Below are 26,998 nucleotides of genomic sequence, written 5' to 3' on the forward strand. Positions count from 1 at the left end.
TCATAGTGTTGATGGCCTTTACAATTTGGCATGTTTTTGCAGTGGCTGGTACTGGTTTTTCCTTTGCATATTTAGTGCTTCCTTCAGGAGCTCTTGTAAGGCAGGCTTGGTGATGACAAAATCTCTCAGCATTTGCTTGTCTGTAAAGGATTTTATTTCTCCTTTGCTTATGAAGCTTAGTTTGGCTGAATATGAAATTCTGGGTTGAAAACTCTTTTCTTTAAGAATGTTGAATATTGTCCCCCACTCTCTTCTGGCTTGTAGGGTTTCTGCAGAGAGATCTGCTATGAGTCTGATGGGCTTCTTCTTTTTGTGGGTAACCCAACCTTTTTCTCTGGCTGCCCTTAACATTTTTTCCTTCATTTCAACCTTGGTGAATCTGACGATTATGTGTCTTGTGGTTGCTCTTCGCGAGGAGTATCTTTGTGGTGTTCTCTGTATTTCCTGAATTTGAATGTTGGCCTGTCTTGTTAGGTTGGGGAAGTTCTCCTGCATAGTATCCTGAAGAGTGTTCTCCAACTTGGTTCCATTCTCCCCATCACTTTCAGGTACACCAAGCAAATATAGGTTTGGTCTTTTCACATATTCCATATTTCTTGGAGGATTTGTTCATTCATTTTCATTCTTTTTTCTCTAATCTTGTCTTTATGCTTATTTCATTAAGTTGATCTTTAATCCCTGATATCCTTTCTTCTGCTTGATCGATTTGGCTATTGATACTTGTGTATGCTTCACAAAGTTCTCGTGCTGTGAAACTCCATCAGGTCATTTATGTCCTTCTCTACATTGGTTATTCTAGTTAGCAATTCATCTAAACTTTTTTCAAGGTTCTTAGTTTCCTTGCATTGGGTTAGAACATGCTCCTTTAGCTCAGAGGAGTTTGTTATTACTCCCCTCTGAAGCCTACTTATGTCAATCCATCAAACTCATTCTCTGTCAAGTTTTGTTCCCTTGCTGATGAGGAGTTGTGATCCTTTGGAGGGGAAGAGGCATTCTGGTTTTTGGAATTTTCAGCCATTTTGCACTGGTTTTTCCTCATCTTTGTGGATTTATCGACCTTTGGTCTTTGATGTTGGTGATCTTCAGATGGCATTTTTGTATGAACGTCCTTTTTGTTGATGTTGATGCTATTACTTTCTGTTTGTTAGTTTTCCTTCTAACAGTCAGGCCCCTCTGCTGCAGGTCTGCTGGAGTTTGCTGGAGGTCCACTCCAGACCCTGTTTGCCTGGGTATCACCAGCAGAGACTGCAGAACAGCAAAGATTGCTGCCTGTTCCTTCCTCTGGAAGCTTTGTCCCAGAGGGGCACCCGCCAGATGCCAGCCAGAGGTCTCCTGTATGAGGTATCTGTCGACCCCTACTGGGAGGTGTCTTCCAGTCAGGAGACACAGGGGTCAGGGACCCACTTGAGGAAGCAGTCTGTCCCTTAGCAGAGCTTGAGGGCTATGCTGGGAGATCCACTGCTTCTTCAGAGCTGGGTCACAGGAACGTTTAAGTCTGCTGAAGCTGCGCCCATGGCTGCCCCTTCCCTCAGGTGCTCTGTCCCAAGGAGACAGGAGTTTGATCTATAAGCCCTGACTGGGGCTGCTGCCTTTCTTTCAGAGATGCGCTGCCCAGAGAGGAGGAATCTAGAGAGGCAGTCTGGCTACAGCAGCTTTGCCGAGCTGTGGTGGGCTCTGCCCAGTTAGAACTTCCTGGCAGCTTTATTTCCACTGTGAGGGGAAAACTGCCTACTCAAGCCTCAGTAATGGCAGATGCTCCTACCCCCACCAAGTTCGGGTGTCCCAGGTCACTTCAGACTGCTGTGCTGGCAGTGAGAATTTCAAGCCACTGGGCTCCATGCGGGTGGGATCAGCTGAGCTAGACCACTTGGCTCCCTGGCTTCAGCCCCCTTTCCAGCGGAGTGAATCTTTCTGTCTCACTGGTGTTCCAGGCACCACTGGGGTATGAAAAAAATAAAAATAAAAACTCCTGCAGCTAGCTTGGTGTCTGCCCAAATGGCTGCCCAGTTTTGTGCTTGAAACCCAGGGCCCTGGTGGTGTAGTAACCTGAGGGAGTCTCCTGGTCTGTGGGTTGCAAAGACTGTGGGTTCCTCATGGAGGAACCAGATTGTTCCTCATGGCACAGTCCCTCGTGGCTTCCCTTGGCTAGGGGAGGGAGTTCCCTGACCCCTCGCACTTCCCCAGTGAGACGACGCCCCACCCTGCTTCAGCTTGTCCTCCATGGACTGCACCCACTGTCTAACCAGTCCCATTGAGATAAACCTCAGTTGGAAATGCAGAAATCACCCGCCTTCTGCGTTGATCTCGCTGGGAACTGCAGGCTGGAGCTGTTCCTATTCTCCCATCTTGCCCAAAACTCCCCCTTTTCTGTGAGTTTTCTATTCATACTGTTTGGACATTTTTGCATTGGGTTTATCTATACTGATACGTTCTTTATCTCATGTATTGCAAATATTTTTCTAGTGTGTAACTTCCTGTACCTTTTTGGAGGGAGTTTGATATTTAGAATTTGTATTTTTAAATGGTCAAATTTGTTAATATTTTTATTTGTAACTTCTGATATGCCATAATATGACAGGTCATTTCAATTATAAAAATACTATGTATTTTCATTATTCTTATAATTCTGATTTTTATGTTTTGATATTTAGCAAGAGTTAGGAATCTAATTGTATTTTTCCCATTGAAAGCTGATGTTGCCTTAAACCATTCTTCTATTAAGCAAACCTCTCCCACTGATCTGAAATGCTACTTGTATTATGTATTCATTCCTCACATTAACTGGATTGTTTCTAGGCTATTCTGTTCCACTAATCTATTTGTCCTAGTGCTATACTTTTTTTTTTTTTTTTTTTTTGAGACGGAGTCTTGCTCTGTCGCCCAGGCTGGAGTGCAGTGGCGCAGTCTCGGCTCACTGCAAGCTCCGCCTCCCGGGTTCACGCCATTCTCCTGCCTCAGCCTCTCCGAGTAGCTGGGACTACAGGCGCCCGCCACTACGCCCGGCTAATTTTTTTGTATTTTTAGTAGAGACGGGGTTTCACCGTGGTCTCGATCTCCTGACCTCGTGATCCGCCCGCCTCGGCCTCCCAAAATGCTGGGATTACAAGCGTGAGCCACCGCGCCCGGCCTATACTTTTTTGATTACTATATCCTTAATCACCTAACACACCAAATAATTTATTTTCATGTTTATTGGCAGTCTTCTCTGCTGGAATGTAAGCTACACAAGAGAAGGAATTTTCTGTTTTTTCATGAATATATTCCTCCCAAGTACCTAGAACAGTATAGCCCCATAGTAGGCATTCAATACATTTGTTGAATAGATGTTTGCAGTATTTGTCTTTCCAACCAGGAATGTTGTATCTTTTCATTACTTTTATTTTCTCTAATCGATCTATTCTAATATTTTATCCCTTCTTGAGTCAATTTCAGAAGTTGGTATCTTTCTAGGAAATAATTCATTTTATGTAGATTTTCTAATTTGTTGGTAAAAGTGGGCTATTTTAACTTTTAAATTTCTTATGTACCTATAATTATCTTCATTTATAATATTGCTTGTGCCTAACTCCCTTGTTAGTTTGGCTTGCAAGAGACTGTCTATTTTTTTAGGTTGTTTTTGTTTTCTTTTCCTTTTAAAAAGAATTCTTAATTTTATCTACTTTCTTTTTAATTTAATTTCTGCTTTTGTCATTATTGATTCTTCACTTCTGCTTTCTTTTTGTAACTTTAGTCATCTCTTGCCTGCTTATTAAGTTAAATGGTTAGTTCATTTATTTTTAGTCTTTCTTATTTTCTAAGCATTTAAAGCTACACACAAGCAAAAGGCTATGAATTTTTCTCTGTGTGGCTTTAGCCACATTATCTTTGAAATTATTCTTAATTCTCATTTTAACTTCATATTTAATGCAAGGATGATTTATAATGTTTGTAGTCAGCAGTGTGATCAGCAAAAGAGAAGGTGCTATGAAAGCAAATATTGGGAACATCAATCCAGATGTATGGGATCAGAAAACTAGGTGTGGAAGAAATGACTTCTAAACTGAAAACTAGGGTGAGAGTATATATATTAGAAAATGATTTCACTGGTTAGGCTGGGGGATTGAGGTAGCATTCCAAGCTGAGAATACAGCATGTGCAAAGATGTGGAGGTAGGAAAGAACATGGCAAGTTTGGGGAACTGAAATTAGATCAGTCTGACTAGATAACACAGTGTAAGGCAAAAAATGGCAAGAGACAAACCTGGCTAAAGAACAGACAGGCCATATCATGAAGCAATTTGGACATTATATATAATCCAAAAACAATGTATTGTTTTGTTTCCTGAGGTTTTAAATTTTATATATCATTATACTGCATGCATCCTGCAACTACTTTTTCATTCAGCATAGAATTATATGTTATTGTGTCATCCATTCACATCTCTCCCCTTCCACCTTGTGATCTACTGCACATATTTCTGATTAGGTAAGTTTAAGTAGGATACAATTTAAAGTAATTTGTAAAAATGTTACTGACTTATTCTGATTTCAAATGTAAGATGCATAAACACAACACAGCCTGAACCTCCCTGACTTGATGAATTCCCCTCTTCCTTCCAGCCAGTCCTCTCCAAGTGTTGTCTTTTGACAATTAAAGTGTATTCCTAGAGGCTGTACACAGAAAATGTCATGTCTTGAAAGAAAGCTATGAAATCATCTAGCCTGACTGTTCATTTTACAGACATAGCAACAGAACTAAAGAGGTTAAGATAGTTACCCACTATGACCCACTGTGACTTAGGCAGAATATTAAGTGGAGAAAGCTGATTATCTGCTATGAGTGAACCTGCAGAGGTAGGCTATGCTGTATACCACTCTCACCCCCACTCACCTCCATGTCTTCATTCCAGCTATATTAGCCTGCTAGGGTTGCCATAACAAAATCCCACAGACTGGGCAGCTTCAACAACAGAAATTTAGATTTTCTCATATTTCTAGAGGCTAGAAGTCCAAGATCAAGGTACTGTCAGGATTGGTTTCTGATGAGGCCTCTGTTCCTAGCTTGTAGACAGTCACCATCTTGCTGTGTCCTCATGTGGCCTTTCTTCTCTGTGTGTCCGGAGAGATCCCTGGTGTCTCTTCCTTTTCTTATAAGGGCGCCCGTTCTGTTGGACTAGGACCCCCTGCTTCTTAGCCCATTTTACCTTAATTACCTCCTAAAGGCCCTGTCTCCAAATACAGTCTCATTGGCGGTTAGGGCTTCAACACAAGAATTTGAGGGGACACAATTCAATCCACAACACAATGCAGAATTCCTAATAGCTCTATTCCAGCCATGCTCATCCTTGTTATTACTGAATACATGAATTCCAGCTCTTTTTTATGTTAAATGATGTTATATATCTAAGTGACATAGTATTCAAGAAGAAAACTAATACAATGAAGTGGCAGAGAAGTTCCCCAATATAGTGTAAAGTTATGGGTTCATATCTGCACATTCTAACTTTCTCAAAGTATGAAAATACTGAGTCATTATCAAAGAAATTATTTTGGTTAAAAGTACACTTAACTAAAACAGCACGATTTATGGTTACTTAGACTAACACAAACTTTTCTCTTTTTTCCAGATTATTATGGAGATATTTTGGTAAAAATGGAAAATAATGTAATATTTTTTTCCAAGATTAATACTAGAGATGCAGTAAAGCTGCATTTATGGACAAATAACACAACAAGAGCATTCATTTTCTTAAGTACATCCGGTCAAACATATTTCGTGTATGCTTTGGACGATGGCACAATACAAATACAGGACTATCCCTTACATCTGGAAGCACAAAGTATAGCTTTCAAGACAAAAGACAAATGCCCATACATGGCATTTCATAATAATGTTGCTCGTGTTTTTTACTTTTTGGACAAGGGAGAGGCTCTGACACTTTGGACTCAAATCGTCTATCCAGAAAATACTGGTCTGTATGTTATTGTGGAATCCTATGGCCCAAAAATATTAGAAGAGAGTCATGACATTTCCTTTGAAGCTGCCTTTGGATACTGCACCAAAACTCTGGTAAGCTAATATTTTAAATTTCTTCATTTGATTTTAATAAGTATTAAAGTATAATATTAACATTTTTATAAATGGATTTCCCTTCTAGGCTCAGCTGGGAAAATGTTGAGGAATGTCTGAGTTTTTAATAAATAATAACACGATAAGCCATTCATTCCCAAGCCATTATTTTCGCTTTCCATATCCAAGCCCTCTTTGCCACCTAATAACACATTCCTTCAAAACTCATTGTCAATCGTATTGTTCACTTCTTCTTTTTTTTTTTTTATTGCCTGTAGACTCCTGTTGTCTATTGTAGTATAACAAACCACTCAAAACCTAATTGCTTAGAACAACAACCAATTCTAGGCCGGGCACGGTGGCTCACACCTGTAATCCCAGCACTTTGGGAGGCCAAGCCAGGTGGATCACGAGGTCAGGAGATCGAGACTATCCTGGCTAACATGGTGAAACCCCGTCTCTACTAAAAATACAAAAAATTAGCCGGGCGTCGTGGCGGGTGCCTGTAGTCCCAGCTACTCGGGAGGCTGAGGCAGGAGAATGGTGTGAGCCCAGGAGGCAGAGGTTGCAGTGAGCCAAGATCGCACCACTGCACTCCAGCCTGGGTGACAGAGCGAGACTGCCTCTCAAAAAACAAAACAAAACAAAACAAAAAAACCAATTCTATCCATCAATAGTTTGGGCTGTGAGTAGCCAGGCATTTCTGCTGGTTTCATCTGGGTTCATGGATGTGGTGTGGGCATCTGGTAATTCATCTGCAACTACATGACCTAAGATGGCCTCATTAATCTAAGGGGCCTCAGCTGGAACACTTGTCTCTGCTGGATAAGCCAGGTCTAGTGTTATCCTCCAGACTAGACCTGGCTTCTTCTGTGGCAGTCTCAGGGCAGTGTTCCAAGATGGTGAGAGCAGAAGCCTAGGTTTGGCCACATATCCCTAACTCATAGGATGGTGACATAAACTCTACCTCTTATGGAGAAATAGCAAGTTACACTGCATATGGGACATGAATATGGGAATGGAAAAAATTATTGCAGCCATCTTTGCAAACAATGTCATAATAGATGTTATAAGTAAAATGTTTGCTTAGGAACAGAATGCTTGTTCTTCGGTACTACAAGGAAAAAATCAGCATTTAGACAAAAAATTTTCTTAGCAAGGCAATTTTACTTTCTGCAGAAAGGGTGCTCCTCGCAGATGGAACAATGGCAAGAGTGCACCTGAATAAAGGAGGGAAGCAATTTTTATCCTTTACAGGGCTTGTCCTTGCTACTGTGTCTTGTCTCCATTGGCTGAAGCTAGACCTCACAATCCATGCTGAACCTGACTGGCTAATAATTTAAAACTTTCCTAAATAGGTAAAGGCAATAGGGAACAAAGGAAAAAAGGAGGTTGCTTATGAAAAGACTTAGAAACATAATGACATTCCTAAATAATAAAGGGGCATAGGCTGCGAGCTGGAACATGCCTGTGAGCATGTCCAGCAATCTTGGTTAAAGTACAAGGACACAGGATGTACTACCTGCTTGTGAGCATGTCTAACAGCTACATAGGATAGGGCTTAGCAAAGAGTTATTAGCACCAAGTAAGGAGGCTTGAAGGCTTGAAGGAAGTTAGTCTTTAAAAGAAACTGTTATTTCTAACACTTATGATTTATTCTTTAACAAGAAGGGAAACTTTGAAGAGGAAACTTTTTACTTTTACAATTCCTTCCTCTTGATTTTATAGTTTTTTTTCTCTTCAAACTTTTTTAACGTGTTTGGCTTAGCTGTTTTGCTTGAGTTTTTAAAAGAAAAAGTTTTTCTGGTTGATGAAACGCTAGGGTAAAATGGATAGCCAGTTGAACTAGGGCACAAATACTGCTCTAATTATTTGGCAGAGTGTTCAGTAAAGGTCCTCTATAATACTATTGTACATTCACTTGGGGATGAATAAGGGCAGACTGATGGGTCAGCTCTTGGAAGTGTCTGACTTCACTGCATCCTGTTAAGTTTCTTAGAAACTTAACAAACTTTAATAGTTTTATATTCAGGAGGCCTAATTACTTTTAAATTATACAATATTTCTTGCATAAATTCCCTTTTGTAACTGTTTTTATGACTTTCACAGACAATCTTTGACATGCCTTAACTTTCTGACTTCTTTTTACACTTTTTCTTCCTAGTCTTACCTTCTGTGTCTTTCTCTGATCTCTGTCTCTTTCAGTCTCTCTCTCACTTATTCTCTCCCTCTATCTCTCTCTCTCTCATTTGCATTCTCTCCCTCCTGGGTTCTCCCACTCTTGCAGCTGGCAGGGCCGGGCAATGGCACGGGCCCTGCCCCAGAGCATGTGCCACCATCTGTCTCTCCTGTTTCTTTCTGATTTTCCTTTTTACTTTCTCGCTTCCTCTCTTACACTTAGTTTCTTGGGCTGGGTGGGATCCTCGTGGCCACTGCCCCGGCCCCGGGCTGTCGCTGGCCCAGAGGCTTGGCAGATGCCTGCCGCAAGTTATACGATCATGCTGTTTCGCCTCCTCTGCTCTCCTCCTGACACCAGTCCTTGACCTCTTCTTCCACGCAGAGCCAGGCTGGGGAGAGGGACCTACCTCTTGGCTGCCGGGCTGCGCGGCATGGTATCCTGGCCCCGGCACACTCACACTTTCCCGCTCAGCTCTAACTTGCAGGCGTCCATGGCCAGCTGTCCTCCGAGGGTGGCAGGACATGCCTGAGCAGCACAGAAGGCTTGGGGCTCGACAGCTGGTGGCCTGGATGGCTCTAGCTGCATGGCTGGGTGCGAGGAGAGCATCCTAGCCACTGCCGCTCTGCCAGGTGCTAGCAGTCTGCAACAGTGTGGAGCTGCGCTTGCTGCTGTTGCTCTCTTTCTCTCTGACTTCCTCTCCTAGTTTCTCTTTCCTCTCTGCTGGTCTTTCCCTTGCCTCTGCCAGCCGCCTATGCTGCTGTTCTCCCCCTCCTTCCCTTTCCCCTAGGGAGCGGCTGGTGGGAGTGGAGCTTAGCCTCTTTATTCCACCGAGAAGAAAGAGAAGTTTTGAATATTTTTCCTGTTGCTGGAGGTTTGTGTGAGGTTCGGTTGCTCCCTAATGGGGATTTCTCACCTCTTTTTAACCTCTAAGACACCCTGACTAAGAAGTACTTCACCGCCTCCCATGGCTTTTCTTTCCTTAGCCCTGACTAAGGAACGCCTTACTGCCTCTGCAGCATCTCTTTCCTTGGTATATCCTGTCCAAGGAATGCTTTACCACCCCGCGGCTTTCTTTCCTTAGTCCTGACCACCAAGGAAATACTTTACCGCCTCCTCCGGTGTTTCCTTCCTTGGCTCATGCACGAGGTTACCTGGTCCACGTGGTATGTGAGGATCCTTTACTCCAGGTTGCCAGCCAGTTTCTTTCCGTATTGCTGAGAGTCCAGTTTTATTCATCACACCGAGTGGGTCTCAATTCCTTACCCCTGAGGCCACCGCAGTGACGCAATGGGGCACCTCCTCATTAGAGAGGACTAGAGACTGCCCCCAGAGGAAAGTGTATCCCTGTATGGGTCACCATTTTGTTATAAGTAAAATGTATATCCAGAAACAGAATGCTTGTTTCTTGGTACTGCAAGGAAAAATTAGCATTCAGATAAAAAGTTTTCTCACCAAGGCAATTTTACTTTCTGCAGAAAGGGTGCTTTCACCATTGTTCCATCTGTGAGGAGCATCCTTTCTGCAGAAAGTACAATTGCCTTGCTGAGAAAACTTTTTATCTGAATGCTAATTTTTCCTTGCAGTACTGAGAAACAAGCATTCTGTCTCTGGATAAACATTTTACTTATAACAATAGGTATAAATATACTGTGTATATTATTTTGTATAGTGCATTTCAAATTAATATCATAATGTGAGCATTTTACATGTTACTTCAGTTTCTTCTTGAAAACTGTGTAACTCAAGTGGCAGTTTCTGTTCCCCACCTTGCATTTCTATGCTCAGCTTCCTTAAGCACATATAATAGTGAGCCTGCTATCTGATACAATGGAATGGAAGTAGTCAGTTAATTCCAAAGTCAGTGAAAGCAGAGAATCATAAAAAGTGAAACCAATATATGTGAAACGTTTTACTGTAACTTAAATATATGTGAAACATTTTACTTTAACTTAAATAAATGAACATACTTTTCATATAGGACCAAAGCCTTTTCTTTAAAATAGGTCCATTTATTATAGTTCCTTATCTCCTTTCTTGTATAACCTTGCTCATAATGCATCATTTCTGAGTTCCTATTTCAGTTTCTTTAAGATAAAGAAAAAAAATACTTGAAGGCACTGGAAAAGCAACTGAAAGTCTAGAATTTTATAATTTTTTTCAGCTTTTTAGTATTACCTTGCTCATACCTACTAATTCAGCAATTTCTTCAGTGACTTGGTTTATCAAAATTTTCCAAAAAAATCAACTTAGTTCTCAGGGAAACAGTAACTCTACTTTCATTTGATACTTATTTTATCAATCTATAATATTATATATAATTACTTATTTTAAATAATCATATAACCTGGCATCAACAGATTTGGAAACAACAAGAATTTAGATTTACATGCAGTCTCATGGATAGATCTTCAAACACAGAGTTGAATGAAAATTATAAGAAACTAATTGAAATCTATCTTAGTCCATTTGGGCTACATAACAAAAATAACTCAAACCAGGTGGCTTACAACAACAGAAATTTACTTTCTCATAGTTCTGGAGGCTGGGAAGCCCAAGATCAAGATGCCAGCAGACTTGGTCTCTGGTGAGGGACCCTTCCTCACAGACAGTATCTTTTCACTGTGTCCTCACATGGCAGAAGGGGCAAGGCCACTCTCAGAGGCCTCTTTTATAAGAGCACTAATCCCATTCAGGAGGCTCCGCCCTCATGACCTAATCACCTCCCAAAGGGCTCCACCTCCAATACTATCATATTGGTGATTAGGTTTTAACACATAGTTTTAGAGGAACACATTCAGACCACAGCACTATCAGTGTAATAATATGACTATTACAAATACATACACATAAATAACAAACAAAAAGGCGTTATACATATTTCAAGGATACAAAGATACCAAAGGTATATTTTCAAGGATACAAACGTTGTTTGATATATGATATATTGCTGCCTACTATGGGGGAAGATGATACAGGGAAAAAGTAAAGTATGATAAATAAAATAGGACTGGATTGATAATATACCAAAATAAAAGGATATATTTAACTCTTGGTTTTCTTTCCAATAATTTGATGTATAGTATACAGTTGATTCTTGAACAATGTGGGGATTGGGGCACCAACCCCTGCCCAGTTGAAAATCTGGTATAACTTTTACTGGTTTTTTTGTTTGTTTGTTTTGAGATGGAGTTTCACTCTTGTTGCCCAGGCTGGAGTGCAGCAGTGTGATCTTGGCTCACCACAACCTGCACCTCCTGGGTTCAATTGATCTTCCTGCCTCAGCCTCCCTAGTAGCTGAGACTATGGGTGTGTGCCACCACGCCCAGATAATTTTTGTATTTTCAGTAGAGGCAGGGTTTCACCATGTTGGCCAGGCTGGTCTCAAATTCCTGACCTCATGATCCACCTGCCTCGGCCTCCCAAAGTGCTGGGATTACAGGTGTGAGTCACCACACCCAGCCATGGTATAACTTTTGACTCCCCAAAAGCTTGACTACTAACAGCCTACTGTTGACTGGAAGCCTAACCTAAACAGCCTATTAACATATATTTTATATGTATTATATGCTGTATTCTTACAATAAAGTAAGCTAGAGAAAAGAAATGCAGTTAAGAAAATCATAAGGAAGAGAAAACACATTTACAATACTGTACTGTATTTATCAATACTGTAAGTTTACATTATCTGTTTACAAGATAAATCATCTGAAATGATGGGCAACCTAGAGCTGTAGACCTCAGTCTACAGCTATATATATACAGCTCTCTCTCTCTCTCTCTCTCCCTCTCTCTCTCTATATATATACAGGTATATATGTATACACACACACACACATATATATATATATATATATATATATATACACAGGCATATATATGGGTACATATCTATACAGGTACATATATATGTATACAGGTTATATATATAGGTGCATATACATATATATATATACACACACACACACACACACACACACACCGGTACATATCAATCAATTCAACATTTTTTTCATTTCTCTTTTTTTGTTTTGTTCTGTTTTTCAATTTTCTCTCTCGTTCAACATTTTCTTGTAACGTCATGACTTTTCTTTGCTTGGAAGCACCTTCCACAGCATCACTAGTGGCACTTTGTATAGGCCCATGGTGTTATTCAAGGTTTACAGTATTGCACTAAATATGATAAAAAATATGCAAGAACCACAAGAGATCAGTTTTTGCTGTGATATGCAATTTACTGGAAGGACGAACTGCCCACAGGATGACTAGTGTCACAAAGCATTTTAAGCAGATACTCACAACACTTGAGCTCACAGCAATAGCAATTGGAGGTGCTGTGAAATGATCACATAGTACAGTGTGTACTGTAGTTAATTTCATGCAGTTATGGTTTATTACTGCACCTTTACGTTTGTTTATATTTCAACTGCAAATGGCACCATGTGTGGTCTGTAAATGTTTGTGTAAGTTTTGATAAATTTTAACTTTACAGTAGATCTGTATATATTTTATGGTAGCAAATGATAAAATAGACTAGTATCCACATATATTTTGTGTACTCGTGAAATACCTTTTTCTTAATTTTTTCAGTATTCTAGGCTACATAGTTCAACTGCTTTTTCAAATTGCCACAAATCTCCAAAAAACTTTCCAGTATACTAATTGAAAAAAAAATCCCATGTATAAGTGTACTTGCACAGTTCAAACCTGCGTTGTTCAAGGGTCTACTGTATATCTGTGTATTTGCAACTCAGACCTTCAAACTACTAGTTATTCATAAAAAATATACAAATGACCAATGGCAATGAAACATTGCATTTTGCAAAAATACAAAATTTGCATTTCTAATTAAATACTGGCTCTACCATTTACTACCAAATGACACTGAACAAGTTTTTAAATCTCTCTGTAATTCTCTCATCAGTAAATTGGGGATAATAATAGTAATGAAAGTAACTACCTCATAAGGTTCTTCTATTCTAATTTTTTTTCTTCTTTCAACTTGACACATAAGGTTCTTATGAGGATTAAATGAGTTAGTACACATTAAGGGCTTAGAAAAGCACCTGGCACATAGTAAGTACTATATGTATGCATTACTACAAACACTACCACTACTCCTACTGCTACCATCACTACAACTACCATATTTTATCAATTCAAAGGCACTTTCTTTTTTTGAGACAGGGTCTCACTCTGTCATCCAGGCTGGAGTGCAGCGGCACAATGTTGGTTCACTGCAACCTCTGCTCCCCGGGTTCAAGCAATTCTTGTATCTCAGCCTCCCGAGTAATTGGGATTACAGGTGCATGCCACCATGCCTGGCTAATTTTTGTATTTTTTTTTTTTAGTAGAGACAGGGTTTCACCATGTTGGCCAAGCTGGTCTTGAACTCCTAACCTCAAGTGATCTCTTCGATAGGGCTCTTTCTTCTTAACTTTTAACATCTCTGAAATCAGGATGAGTCTTACATCCTATAGCAATTGAGGCTCAGTGAAGTACAATAGTATATTATGAAAGCACCTTGCTTATATAATGCAGGCTGGGTCACTGTAACTTCATAGACTAATTATTGGCTAGTATGATGCTAAGCATCACAGCTAATCATTTGTTTTTTAAAAATGAATATAACACCCACATACAAAAGTAAATAAAACATTTATGCATAATTTAGCAAATTATTGTAAACCAAACACCCATGTAATCACCATTCAAGTCAAAAAAATATAACATCAGAAGTACCCAAAGCCCTCCTGTGTTTTCCCTGATCAGAATTGTCTCCTTTTCCAAGTTAAACATTAGTCTGACTTTTGTGGTAATAATTTCCTTACTTTTCAGCCAGGCATAGTGGCTCACACCTGAATCCCAGCACTTTGGGAGGCCAAGGCGGGCGGATTGCATGAGGTCAGGCGTTCAAGACCAGCCTGACCAACATGGTGAAACCCCGTCTTTACTAAAAATACAAAAATTGGCTGGATGTGGTGGCAGGTACCTGTAATCCCAGCTACTCAGGAGGCTGAGACAGGAGAATCGCTTGAACCTGGGAGGTGGAGGTTGTAGTGAGCCGAGATTGCGCCATTGCACTCCAGCCTGGGTGACAAGAGTGAAACTCCATCTCAAAAAATAATAATAATAATAATAATAATTTCCTCACTTTTCTTAATAGTTTCACAACCTACATATGCATCACTAAATAATATAGCTAAGCTTTGTCTATTTTTGAACTTCATATGAAGGGAATCATTGCATATATATTATATACACAAAACCATCCATAAATATCTACATATATTGTATTTTTGTCTTGCTTTTGTCTTTGAATATGATGCTTATGAAAGTCCATGTTTTCTGTAGCTGTCATTCATTCATACTCACTGATCTATTGTGTCGCTCTGTATGAATGTACTACAAGATATCCTTAGGCATTTTACTGTTGATGAACATTGATCTGTTTCTATTTGGGGGCTATTCTGAATAATGTTACAATGAATATTTTAGTATATACCTCCTGAAAAGCACATATGAACATTTCTATCAGGTAGAATTACTTTTATGTGAGATTCTTGGTGAGGCTATGAATTCAATTTATATTATAATTTTGCAACATTTTATTATGGAAAATGTCAAACATACAGAAAAGTTGAAAGAATTTTACATTTAACAGCTCTATATACCCACTATGTGCATTAATATTTTATTATATTTGCATACTTGCTTTATTACATATCTATGCACCTGTCTATCCACCAGTCAATCTTGTTGATTACTTACAAGTGATCAACATCATTACGTACCCTAATGAAGGCATTTTACATGCCTAGATGTGGAAAGCCACATGCTGCTAAAGTGGGATCACCACCCCCAATTTCCCTGCTTTACATAAATTTTAAATTTTCTTTTTTCAGACACTAACATTTTATCAGAATGTAGATTATGAGAGAATATCTGATTACTTTGAGACGCAGTAAGTATAACTTTTAAAAGAACTTTCTCAGTATCAAATATGCTACTCAGGTTATTGATTTGTGGCTGTTCTTTTATTTAAATGGCCTCATATTCTTTTAAATATTCAAATTTCAGATTCCTTTCAATGTCTGGATAGATGTAAAATTAATATTTAACTGTATAAAATGTAAAATACTCCTTGTAGTTTAATAAGAAACATGACCTATCTGAATTTCTCGTTCATCCAAATGAAGATGCAAAAAAAGGGCTATTTCTTAGTTGAATAATTTTCAAGCATGTTTTATCACTAGTTCCCATCTCAAAGTTTCTACATACCATCACTAGCATAAACAAGAACTCTGATATCACAGAAACTCTTTATGCATAGAGCCAGATAAAATGCTGTCTTTGACTCCTGCAGTAAGGTAGCAGCTAGGCTACCTGGAGGAAGACAATCAACATGGAATGCTGTGTGAAGGCATTCCTATGGCTGTCATTACAGCCTGGAAGTATTTTCTTGGAAAAATAGCATATTTTCTCTATGAAAAATCAAATTTTCTTTTTTCTTTTTTTTTTTTTGAGATGGACTCTCTCTCTGTCATCCAGGCTGGAGTGCAATGGCACAATCTCGGCTCACTGCAACCTCCGCCTCACAGGTTCAAGTGATTCTCCTGCCTCAGCCTCCCAAGTAGCTGGGATTACAGGCATGCGCCACCACACCCCGCTAATTTTGTATTTTTAGTAGAGACATAGTTTCTCCATGTTGGTCAGGCTGGTCTCGAACTCCCAACCTTAGGTGATCTGCCCGCCTCGGCTCCCCAAAGTGCTGGGATTACAGGCGTGAGCCTCTGCGCCCAGCAGGAAGAATCCATTTTTCTTTAGTCTGGTGCTACTCCAAGTGAGTTTGACTACCTGCTCTATGCCAAGCACTTTCTAGGTATTTGAAATATAGGGTAAATGAGAAAGATGAAGTTCTAGTGTCATGGAACCCATTCTCCAGTGGGAAAACAGTCAATCATCAAATAAGTAATTCCAAATACTGGTAAGTGGTATGAAGAACACAGAATTTATATATATATATATACATATATATATTATATGTATATATCTATACACATATATGTTATATTTATATACATATACATATATATATTATATTTATATGTATATATAAATATAAAAATCAGGCACAGAGACTGCCCAGGAAGAGTAGGGAGAAATGCTGCTTTAGACTCCACAGCCAGGAGAGGCTCAATTCCTTCCTTTCCCTTTCACCCACCAACTTACCTGTTTATGCTCCTAATGGTCTGGGTTCCTTTGGATATTTCTGGTTTTGTGGATATTTACTAAGATTTACATTGCTATAGAATACACATAAAATTGCCCAGGATACTTTTTATGTTTGTTTGTCCTCATTTTTTTTTTTGACAAGAAAAATCTTAGCAGGTGTAGGTATAAATGAAACTTTCACATTTTCTTCTTCTGTAATTTTTTAGCCCTCACATTTTGTCTGAACACAAAATGATTCTTGTGCGCTTCATAGCGGAGAAAGGCATTCTATCTGACCTAGCTTTCAGTCCCAGTCAGATCATATTACACAGTTCAATGTGGCTCAGAAAACTAATTTTACAACTGACTCACTATTGCTCCAAAGGTGTTATCAATACGAGGGGAAAACGGGTAGGAGCCAGAGGAGGAACCCACACAGTGGCTGCCACCTTCAGACAGGTCAAGATGTCAGCAGCAGAGCCCCATTGCCCAGGGACTGTGTTAATGAAATAGGGGGGTTGAAATGCTGGTAGGATGCTCATTTCTGTTTCCCATCGCATTAACCCTATGGTAGCCAAAACATGGGATACCATGAGGTGGGAGCAACTTTACAACAGGACCAGCATGCAGAGCTGCCTTAGCAGAAGCAGAGAGCTGTTGCCAGCAGCACCACCCTCCAGGCCTCTAGAAATTCGCGTGGGAGGTCAATCACACCGTGCACATGGGACTTTGCACTTGCTCTACAGAAAGACAGTGTCATGCCTGTCTCTCACATGACACAATAACCTGCACGGATCGTTTCTCCTAGAGACAACCACACGGGTCTTGTGATGGTTCAGTTTCGACCTAGTGAATATTCAAAAACATGTCGAATGGCCCAAAAGGTAAGCGAGATGGGTTGAAGACCCAACTATTTTACTTCAAGAATGTATAGGTGGTCAACCAAATAATGCATACAATACCTCCATACAATACCACCCTCCTATTACTTAGCAAGTCCCATATTTATCCTGCACTTATTTCTTCAAAAAATCATTTATTCATAATTTAATAAAAAAACAAAGAAAAAATCATTTATTCATTTTTAAAAGTTTATTGTATGCCTACTCTGTTTCTGTGTGTCAGTCTATGTGCTTGGTAATGGGAGTTGCAAAAATAAAAAGACAGAGTACCTTCCCTAGAGGTAAACATAAACTAGCTTAATTTTGCAACATTTTATTATGGAAAATGGTATACACAGTTCTCAAACAGCCCAGAGGAAAGTAAACTAAGGAAGTTTACTGAGACTGGGAGGGGAAAGGTGAAAAGAAAGGGATACACAAAATGACCAGTGATGAATGAGTAGAAGTTCAGCAGGCAGGTGCAAAAACATTCCAGGAAAAGGCATGAAGGGATGAAATAGTATCAAGGTGTTCAGGTAACTGCACATTATTATTATTATATTATATATTATTCTGTTATATTATTGTGAAATTCAACATAAATTCTTAACAACTCCGCCTCCTTTGAGTCTATATTTCACACTTGTCTCCTCTCTCTATTACTTCTCAGCCTAACGTTCAATAAACATATATGGAGCACCTACTATATACCAGGCATTGTGTTATATATGGGGAATACAAAGCGAAATAGGACCTGGCCCTTCCCATTCAGAACCCAAGCATGAGGAACCTGCGTTCCTACCAGGGCAAGTTTCCGTACATTTAGAGGAAGCCTTGAACTGAGGCAGACGTGATCCATCCTTGATCACTGCGGACACACGCTGCTTCCCCAGGAAATCGCCTGCAGGTGCACACCAACAACTCCCCTGTCTGCCTACCACATGCCAGCTTAATCCATGTAAGAAGTAAGAAACCACAACCTAGCAAGGTCCTACCCTAGCCTAGGTCTGCAGTTTCTGTCTTTAACTGCTTTTACCCTCTTCCTTTATGGATGCCTTCCCGAAGCACCGTGGTTTCCTCCAGCCCTCTCTAATCTATAGATTTTTTTAGGGATCTCTATTCATTCTATCCTGCCTAGCCAAGGCATTACAAAATCAGGTTCATCTAACCTGAGTTCAGGTCCACGCTCTACCATCCACTGGCTTGGGTAGGCTACTTACTCTGAGCCTCAGCTGCCTCATTTGTAAAAGGGAAAATGTACCGTCTATCTTACGGGGTTGTTGAGAGTATTAAATGAGATTATTCATGTAAAGTACCCAAAACAATGCCTATTACATAGTAATTATCTAATATACTGGTTTCTTCCTTCTGTTTCCTCTTTGGTACCCTGCAGACAAGGACAGGACAAATCTAGCCATCCTCTGTGCCCACTGCAGGTAGTTCATCCTGACCTACCCACTGAAATAGAATGAGGAAAGATGCAGCAGCCCTTTCAGGCAACAGGAAATGTGGCTTTGTAGAGGCAGGTCCTCTAGTCAGCCAAGGAAATCCAAACATGTACACAACTGCGAAGTATGCCTTCAACCACAAGTCCCTTCCTTGTGCTCCCATACTCGTGGCTTAGCAAGCCATCAGCCTCCCAGATAAATATTGTAGAGACATAGGACCCAGCTCTGTGTATACACAGAACCATGGCCTACAGACTTATCCCACTGGGTGAAGTTAGGCCCTTGCTAAACCTGCTGGACCGAAGGGACACGGACTGCACTATTTGAATAGGAGCCTGTTGTCTTTGTCATTTAGTGTTCAGAGCCTGCAGCAGAGCAGCAAACAGAACTGGCAGCTCCAACAAGGCTGCATCTCACTTCTTAACCATGCACCAAGAACTGGAAATGCAGAAATGTAGGCCAGCCCCTAGAGGGCCTTAGTAAATCCTTCCGAGATGAATTTTCCCTGGGAGGGGTGACTACAACTTTGTGCAGTGCATTATCTAACAGCATTGGTGTTGAGGGCCTTTAGAATCCCTGTCCCAGGTCAGTTAATCTGTCTGGTTAGAAGAAATACACTATGTCCGACTCTTGGTTAAGGCAGGAGCTGTCTGGCTCCGTCTCTGCACTGAGGAGAAATGTTGTCATTTAGGCTATATGCCAGAATCTCTCTAATTAGGTGTCCAGTTCTGGGGAATGTGTGTCAGCCCTGCAGCAGTGGGTACTCTAGGAAACAGGGTTATTTGTGCTCCCCACACTATACCTGCAACTCCTTTTCAATATCCACCTACAGGTTAACTCACATTTTTAATCCTAGCCATGGTTGTTGATCCTGAGGCTTGGGGTGATTTTCTTCAACTAGGACAAGGAAGAGAAGAAATATTGCAAATGAGATCATCAAGTGATGGTGGGTCCTGACTATGATAGATTTGAGAACCTTTGTCAACCCTTATATAGATAATTTAGTAAAGATAAAGGGCAGGCCAGTGATTCTGATCAGGAAAGCAAAGATTTAATGATGGTGGCTGGTGAGGACTGTGGGTAGAGTGGTTGGGAGAACAAATCAGGCCCTGTGCATGAAATTAAGTGGTCCAGGAAATAAAATATGAACTCCCACTGTGAAGCAGGCCTTTGAAATGAAGACTAAAAGGTCTTGGTTTAGCAGGGTCAACTCTTTAAGGCCACCAAACTTGGCTGGACATCATTCTTCTATCCCCACCCTCCTGACCCCCAAGTCCTTCTTATAGGGTAGGGAGTATTAGAGTTTTTCCAGATTTGCTTTGTGGAAATGTGCAATATCCAACAACATGCATAAGGCAGAATGCAAGTGTGTAGACCCTACTGAGACAGCCTGCTGGAAGGGCAGGGGTCCTGGAGCCAGGTGGAAATGGAAGTAGGTATTCCAGCGGAGGGAGAACCAGGACCCTGGTTACGAGAAGCCATGATTCTGCCTGGAAAATTGACAGTTCTTATAAATAAAGCTAAAGCATTCGTCCACTTTATTTTTAACTTTCACTATCTCTGTAAGCCTTCCTTTAATATCTGTATAGTAATTAATTGTATTTTAGTTCCATGGAACCTGTATATTATTTTTAAGCAACATGTATCTAAGCATTACAAGCAGGGTAAGATATTTTGCAACAGTTCATTTTCCTAATAACTGAGATTTAATGAAGCTAATAGTCTCATCTTTAGATATAATGCATTCCACCTACCAGATATAACCTATCTTCTTAGCAAAGTTCCATGAAATTCTATTTTAATTTTTGTGTGTAATATTCATTCTACCCTGTTCTTACTGCAAAAGTATTGAATCTGTTAAAAAGAGAAGGTAAAAATTGCTACTAACGGTAGAGGTACATTTGGGGATAGATGCAATATACTTATTGCATCAGATTCTAACGGGATTTTATTTGGTTGAGAGTTAGCCTTTTCCATATCAAATGCCCTTCTTGGGCATTTCCAGCCCATGCAACAAGACATCATGGAACAGCCTGTCTATACAATGCCATTGTTTGATTTTACACTTGCCTTTCTCCACTGTATTCCAAAGTTGACCTACAGAGAAGCATGGGCTGTGTTAACAAAGCTATAGGATCCACAGGTCATTTGTTTTCAAACAAAGCACGTACGTGCATTTCTTTAAAAAAGCAATTACGAGTAATGTTTAGAATAAATATCCATAAAATGAGGACAGTGGTTTAATAGTTAATAATTAGTCTGTGGCCAGTGCTCCTTTGAATAGAGTATTGCTGCTTAAAGGAGGAATAACAATAGTAAGATGCTATTTCACGTGATGCTCAGTACCCTGAGAAATTACTAGTTTACAGAAGTGAAAACAGCAAGTCAGATTAGTAGCTGGATAGATTATAGAAACCTGCCAGCTGAGTCAGAGGTACAAACTGGAAGTAGGAAGTTGATAGCCATGGTTGTAGAGAAACAGGTAAAAGATGAGTTCGAGCCAGGTGTGGTGGCTCCCACCTGTAATCCCAGCGCTTTGGGAGGCAGAGGCAGGTGGATCACACGAGGTCAGGAATTTGAGACCAGCCTGACCAACATGGTGAAACCCTGTCTCTACTAAAAATACAAAATTAGCTGGGCATGGTGGTGCATGCCTATAATCCCAGCTACTTGGGAGGCTGAGGCAGGAAAATCGCTTGAACTCAGGTGGCGGAAGTTGCAGTGAGCTGAGATCGCACCACTGCACTCCAGCCTGAGTGACAGAACAAGACTTCATCTCAAAAAAAAAAAAAAAAAAAAAAAAGGATGAATTTGGATCAATTTCCTGAGACACAAATGTAAGAAAGGAGAGACCCAACTTTTGGGACTCCTGAGCAGTAAAGACAAAAGGAAGCAAAGAAAAAAAATGTGATCAAGGAAAGAGGAAGAAAACAGTGCAGAGCAGTAGTATAAGAGAACCCTACATTTTACAAGTTATTATTTTAAATCTAAAATGCAATTGGTTTTAGCTGTCATAATATTTTAGATCATATGAATCAGAACTGCTGAACTCACTACCTAAGTTACTTCATTTTAGGTATTCCAAATAGCTGTTGGCTGTGATGATAAAAAATTCATTGCAATTAAAGGGTAAGTATATTTCCATTTGACCTGTGTTACTCTTTAAGTTTTAAAACAAATGGTAAACTAAGTGATAACTACTAGTGATAATAGCCTAATGACTGACACATCCACAGTGAAATCCAAAACTGAATTGATGTTCATGCCTAGATTCAATTGGTTTAAACTTTGGTCAAGTTAAATACTACATTTGAATCATACTAAAAATAAAAAGAATTAGCCTCTTTCTCTATTACTAACATTTTTTCTCCACCTTCCCTTTTAATAAGCCAGTCTCTATCCTTCACGGTTGCCTCTCTCAACTCTTCAGTCTATGGCTTATTCCCAGAAAAATAGGAGGGAGAAACACTTAGCTGTTTTCCATCCTTCTCAAACCAGTTATAATTTCATTTCCATCAGAGAACTGCTTACACCCATATCAGAGAAGCCTCAGTTTTCTGCACAATTTTCTATGGGAAATTTCTTAGAACAAGCCTAGCAGAACCACAGTGATTGCCCCAAAGAATCCTAACATGTGAATTTTCTCTGTTCTACTATGGTTCATGATGAAGCACGTTGGACTCTGTGTCTTCCATTCACCATAGCTCGCTTTCTTCTACATGGGAGAAAATCAGAGGCAGCATACACAAATCTGTTTAGCTGAGGCTAAATGTATAACAGAGACAGAAATGTATTGTGATTCCTTTCCTTCAGTTAGGAGTGGGACTGAGAGTGGGGGAACATTGACTCTTATCTGAGTATTTATGAAATTACTTGCTAACATCCAAAACAAATGTCTACTCCTCTGTCATTCTAATAATCTTTTAATTATTACTGAGTTGTAATAATCAGTTGCTGGATTGATAATTAAGTATTTGCATCTCATTCAGCATTTCCTAAATTTGCATTTCCTAACATCTTTGCACCGGTAATTCCTTTCCCAGGAAATGCAAAAAGGCTAGTTGATTTATATAGCCGGTATCATTCCTATTTCAGGGATGATTTACATCTTTGCTCCTTAGAGTATGGCCTATGGACCAACACTGGCATCACCTGAGAACTTGTTAGAAATGTAGATTCTCAGGCCTCATCCCACACCTGTGGAATCAAAATCTGCATTTTCACAAAATTTCCAGGAGATTGCAAGGGGCACTAACGTTTGAGAATAACTGGTGTAAACATGTTACCAAAATCAATTCCCAGTACCACTGCATGCGGAATTCCTTCTCAGGCCCGATTTCCTTCTAAAGTGAGATGGAAAGCAGCTTGAAGCAGTCTGTTTCTAGAAGGGTCCAAATAATAACTATCAAGCTCAGTTATTCATCAGAATCACTTGGAGAACATGTTTTGAAAACACGGATTTTAGGACCTTATTCTGGGCCTCTTAGTCAATGACCCACTTTCCTGGAACCCTAAAAACTCTAATATCTTGGGCTCAGGTTGCAGTGGGCCTATGGATTTTACAGTCACCAAGGGAGACCTGGAATAGCATGGGGTCCAAGATACTTTTGGAGAGCCAGGGACTTGTCAATGAAGGAGAGTTGTCAACTCTTGGGGTCCAATTTGGGTTTAGGGTGAGAGATGGTCTAGACTTCCAATATCTATCTAAAAATGGTGGTGACAAGGGTTCTTTCTAAGTTCCACTGGAAGCAGCCAGCTAAAATGGTCAGATGAATAATTTACCTAACTAAAAACTCCTATAATTACAACGATCATTATAGCCTTCTGTCTTATGAACCCTAACTAGAAATTATGTTAATCCTTAAAATAAGTCCTTACCTGCACAATAGTAGCAACTAGAAATCTTGTGTTTAAAAGAAGTTTACATCTAATAAAACAGTCCAAAGAAGTCTGTTTTCATTTTGATAGATTTTCTATGAGTTTTTATTTTTGTGTGTGCATGTGCATGTTTTACCACGGCAGCTTTTTAAAAAGTGTGATGAAATTCACATAATATAAATTTACCATTCTAAAGTATACAATTCAATGTAATTAAGTACTGGACTTAATTCTGAGTCCAGTTCACGATATTGTACAGCTAGCACCACTATGTAGTTCCACAATATTTTTGTCACCCCAAAAGGAAACTCTTTACCCAATTAGCAGTCATTTCCCATTCTCCCTTTCCCCCAGCCCCTGGCAACCATAATCTGCTGTCTCAAAAGCATAATCTCTATGGATTTGCCTGCTCTGAATATTTCACATAAATGGAATCCTACAACATATGACCTTTTGTGTCCAGCTGCATTCACTTAGTCTGCTTTTGAGGTTCAACAGGCATGTATTAGTCCTTCCTTCCCTTTTACGGCTGAGTAATATTCCATTGAATGGACATACCACATTTTGTTTATCCATCCAGCAGTTCATGGATATTTGGGATGTTTCTACCTTCTGGCTTTTGTGAATAGTGCAGCTATGAATATTTGTGTACAAGTGTTTGTTTGAACACCTGTTTTGAATTATTGTGGGTATGTACCTAGGAGTGGAATTGCTAGGTTGTATGGTAATCCTATGTTTAACTTGTTAAGGAACCTCCAAGCTGTTTTCCACAGCAGCTGCACTGTTTTACATTATCACCAGCAATATATATGGGTCCCAATTTCTCTGCTTCCTTGCCAACTCTTGTTTCTTTCTGTGTTGGGGAGGTTTTTGGTTTTTGTTCTGATTTGACAGATAAAATTGTATGTATTTAGCATGTACCACATGATGTTTTAAAATACATTGTGGAATGACTGAATCTAGCTAGTTGACATATGTCTTACTTCAAATAGTTATCATTTTGGTGGTGAGAAAACACTTCACATCTACTCTCTTTGCGTTTTTCAAGAATACAATATATCATGAACTAAAGTCACTATGTTGTACAATAGATCTCTGGAACTTACTCCTCCTATCTAATTGAAATTGTCTATCTTTTGAGCAACCTCTCCCCAAGCCCTGCATCTGCTATAAATTTTTAATAAGCGTGTGTCAAATATAAGAGATAAATCAGTAGATTTCAAATTCTGGTATCTCCTGAAACATTTATGAAACTGATGTTTTAAAAACAGAAATGCTAAGGCCACACGTTAACCAGAGATTCTAATCAGTAAATGATGAGTCTGTGACACTCTCCAGTTTGAGAATCACTAAGTTAAATGATTAAATGTTTGTGCAAATATTTAAGAAATGATATTACAACTTCATTATGTTTTGTTTTTTGTAGATTTAGTAAAAAAGGATGTCATCACCATGATTTTTCATACGTGATTGAAAAGTAAGAAATTTTTTAACATAAGCACTGAGTTTTATATTAACGTAGTACCAATGCTTTATAATCAGTACTTATTCAGTGGATTATTATTAGCATCCATGTGTTCGGCTTGACACTGTGCAGTCAGTTTTAGCATTAAGCAAAATGTGTAGATAGTATAATTAACTTTCCTGAAACATACAACAGTCAGTCCTCCCCCTTCAATTTAATTGGATAAGCAAAGCAAGCATAATTTACATATATGTAGTCTCAAATCTCATATTGCTCCCTGTAATTTAAGGAAGACATACAAGAATTTTTTTTCCTTACATAATTTTTCTCAAATTCTACATGACTGAAACCAGGTGCAGTGGCTCACACCTGTAATCTCAGCACTTTGGGAGGCCAAGGCAGGTGGATCACCTGAGGTCAAGAGTTCAAGACCAGCCTGGCCAACGTGGCGAAACCCCATTTCTACTAAAAATACAAAAAACTAGCCGGGCATGGTGGCTTAAATTCTACAAGACTGTAGTTCAGCTAGTTAGAAGTAATATATTTACTCGGAAAGTCCTGACATCAAATATTCTACTAACTGAAGTTTTTCTAGATTTTATATTTAATTGTATGCATATTTATTTTTAATAATGTGATGTATTAAAGATATAACTAAATAAAATCTGACTTTTACCTTTGTAAGATAAAGATCTTCGTTTTAAAATGTTAAATATTTATTAGACTGTCAAAATATAGAAGTCCACAGCCTCTGAAATATTTACAAGCATCTTTGAAAAGCTGTGAAATTTTCGAATTCTAATTAGAAATTATTATTTAAAATAAGTAGTCTAATTTATTAATTAAAATAAATGAAAGAATGTTTAACCAGCAGGCATATTCTTTAAGTGATTTCATTAATTAAGGCAGGGTGGAGAGTGGCCCAGCCTACATACTCCAGGTTGCAATGCTTAGTGAAAGCCGTTGGTGAAATACAAGGATGAGAAGAAAATGTTTAATAGTTGATGAGGACACCACCTTTTAGTGTCTAGGTGGCAGCTGCGCCTGAAAGGCAAGAATATGAAATAGACTCTGTCACTGTGATGGGAGTTTCCTGAGTCTGTCCCCTGCAACGTGGTAACATATATGGAACATGTGGCTGGAAACAGTGATTCGAGTGTGAGGACTGAGAAGACAGGGAATGTGGGGGAGGTGATTTTGAAGGAAGAAGTCCTTGAGTTCATGAACGTGAAGCATTCCACTCTCGTGAGAAATCTAAATTAGGAAACATCTGAAGTTTTAAAATACACATCTATTGTTACTGACTCTGAAGTATCTTATTCTTTCATCTGTTAATATTCTGGGAAGAACTGCATTGGAATAGCACAACGAACATGGGCTTTATTGTCACACCTCCTGCTCAGTAGTAAAGCAAGGTCTGTAGCCTTGAACGAGTTTCACACAATTTCTGAGAATAGTAACAGATCTACAAAGAGAGGACAGCAATTCACACCTTAGTTGTTGTAAGACCGTGTTAATATGTGTGGATATACATGTGGAAAGTGCCTGAAACATAGTAAGCACTCAATATTTCATAATTCTATTTCTCTGTTTGACCTTTGTGTACCTCCTTACCTAAACAAAGTCATGGGTTTCGTTTTTAAGTTTGAAAAGAGGAAAGAGAAATAAATAATGAGGAATGTCTTTTTTACAGGTCATATCTGAGGCATCAACCATCTAAAAACTTGGTAAGAAAACTATAAAATTTTGTCAATGGACCAAATATATAAAATCACTAAAGTATTTTTCCTTTTCTAGAGAGTAAGGTATATTTGGGAAGAATATGGCTGCCCTCTAAGGCTTGACTTCAAAGAAAAGTTTCAACCTGTGGTTCAACTGTAAGTATATT

At 39.3% G+C, this 26,998-nt stretch overlaps 1 protein-coding gene across 6 annotated transcripts in view; it reads left to right on the forward strand.

Moving 5' to 3' along the window:
- CATSPERE (catsper channel auxiliary subunit epsilon) overlaps window positions 1-26,998 on the forward strand; it is a 168,353-nt gene that overhangs the window by 94,757 nt on the left and 46,598 nt on the right. For all 6 annotated transcript variants that reach the window (XM_058430493.1, XM_058430489.1, XM_032136925.2 and 3 more), the window contains 7 exons: window positions 5,606-6,048; window positions 15,130-15,188; window positions 17,247-17,322; window positions 21,844-21,896; window positions 25,072-25,122; window positions 26,804-26,837; window positions 26,908-26,987. In XM_058430493.1, coding sequence (XP_058286476.1) covers window positions 5,606-6,048; window positions 15,130-15,188; window positions 17,247-17,322; window positions 21,844-21,896; window positions 25,072-25,122; window positions 26,804-26,837; window positions 26,908-26,987 — 796 coding nt within the window. The remainder of the gene's footprint in view (window positions 1-5,605; window positions 6,049-15,129; window positions 15,189-17,246; window positions 17,323-21,843; window positions 21,897-25,071; window positions 25,123-26,803; window positions 26,838-26,907; window positions 26,988-26,998) is intronic.

The sequence above is a fragment of the Hylobates moloch genome, unplaced genomic scaffold, assembly GCF_009828535.3.
Source record: "Hylobates moloch isolate HMO894 unplaced genomic scaffold, HMol_V3 SCAFFOLD_18, whole genome shotgun sequence".
Lineage (NCBI taxonomy): Eukaryota > Metazoa > Chordata > Mammalia > Primates > Hylobatidae > Hylobates > Hylobates moloch.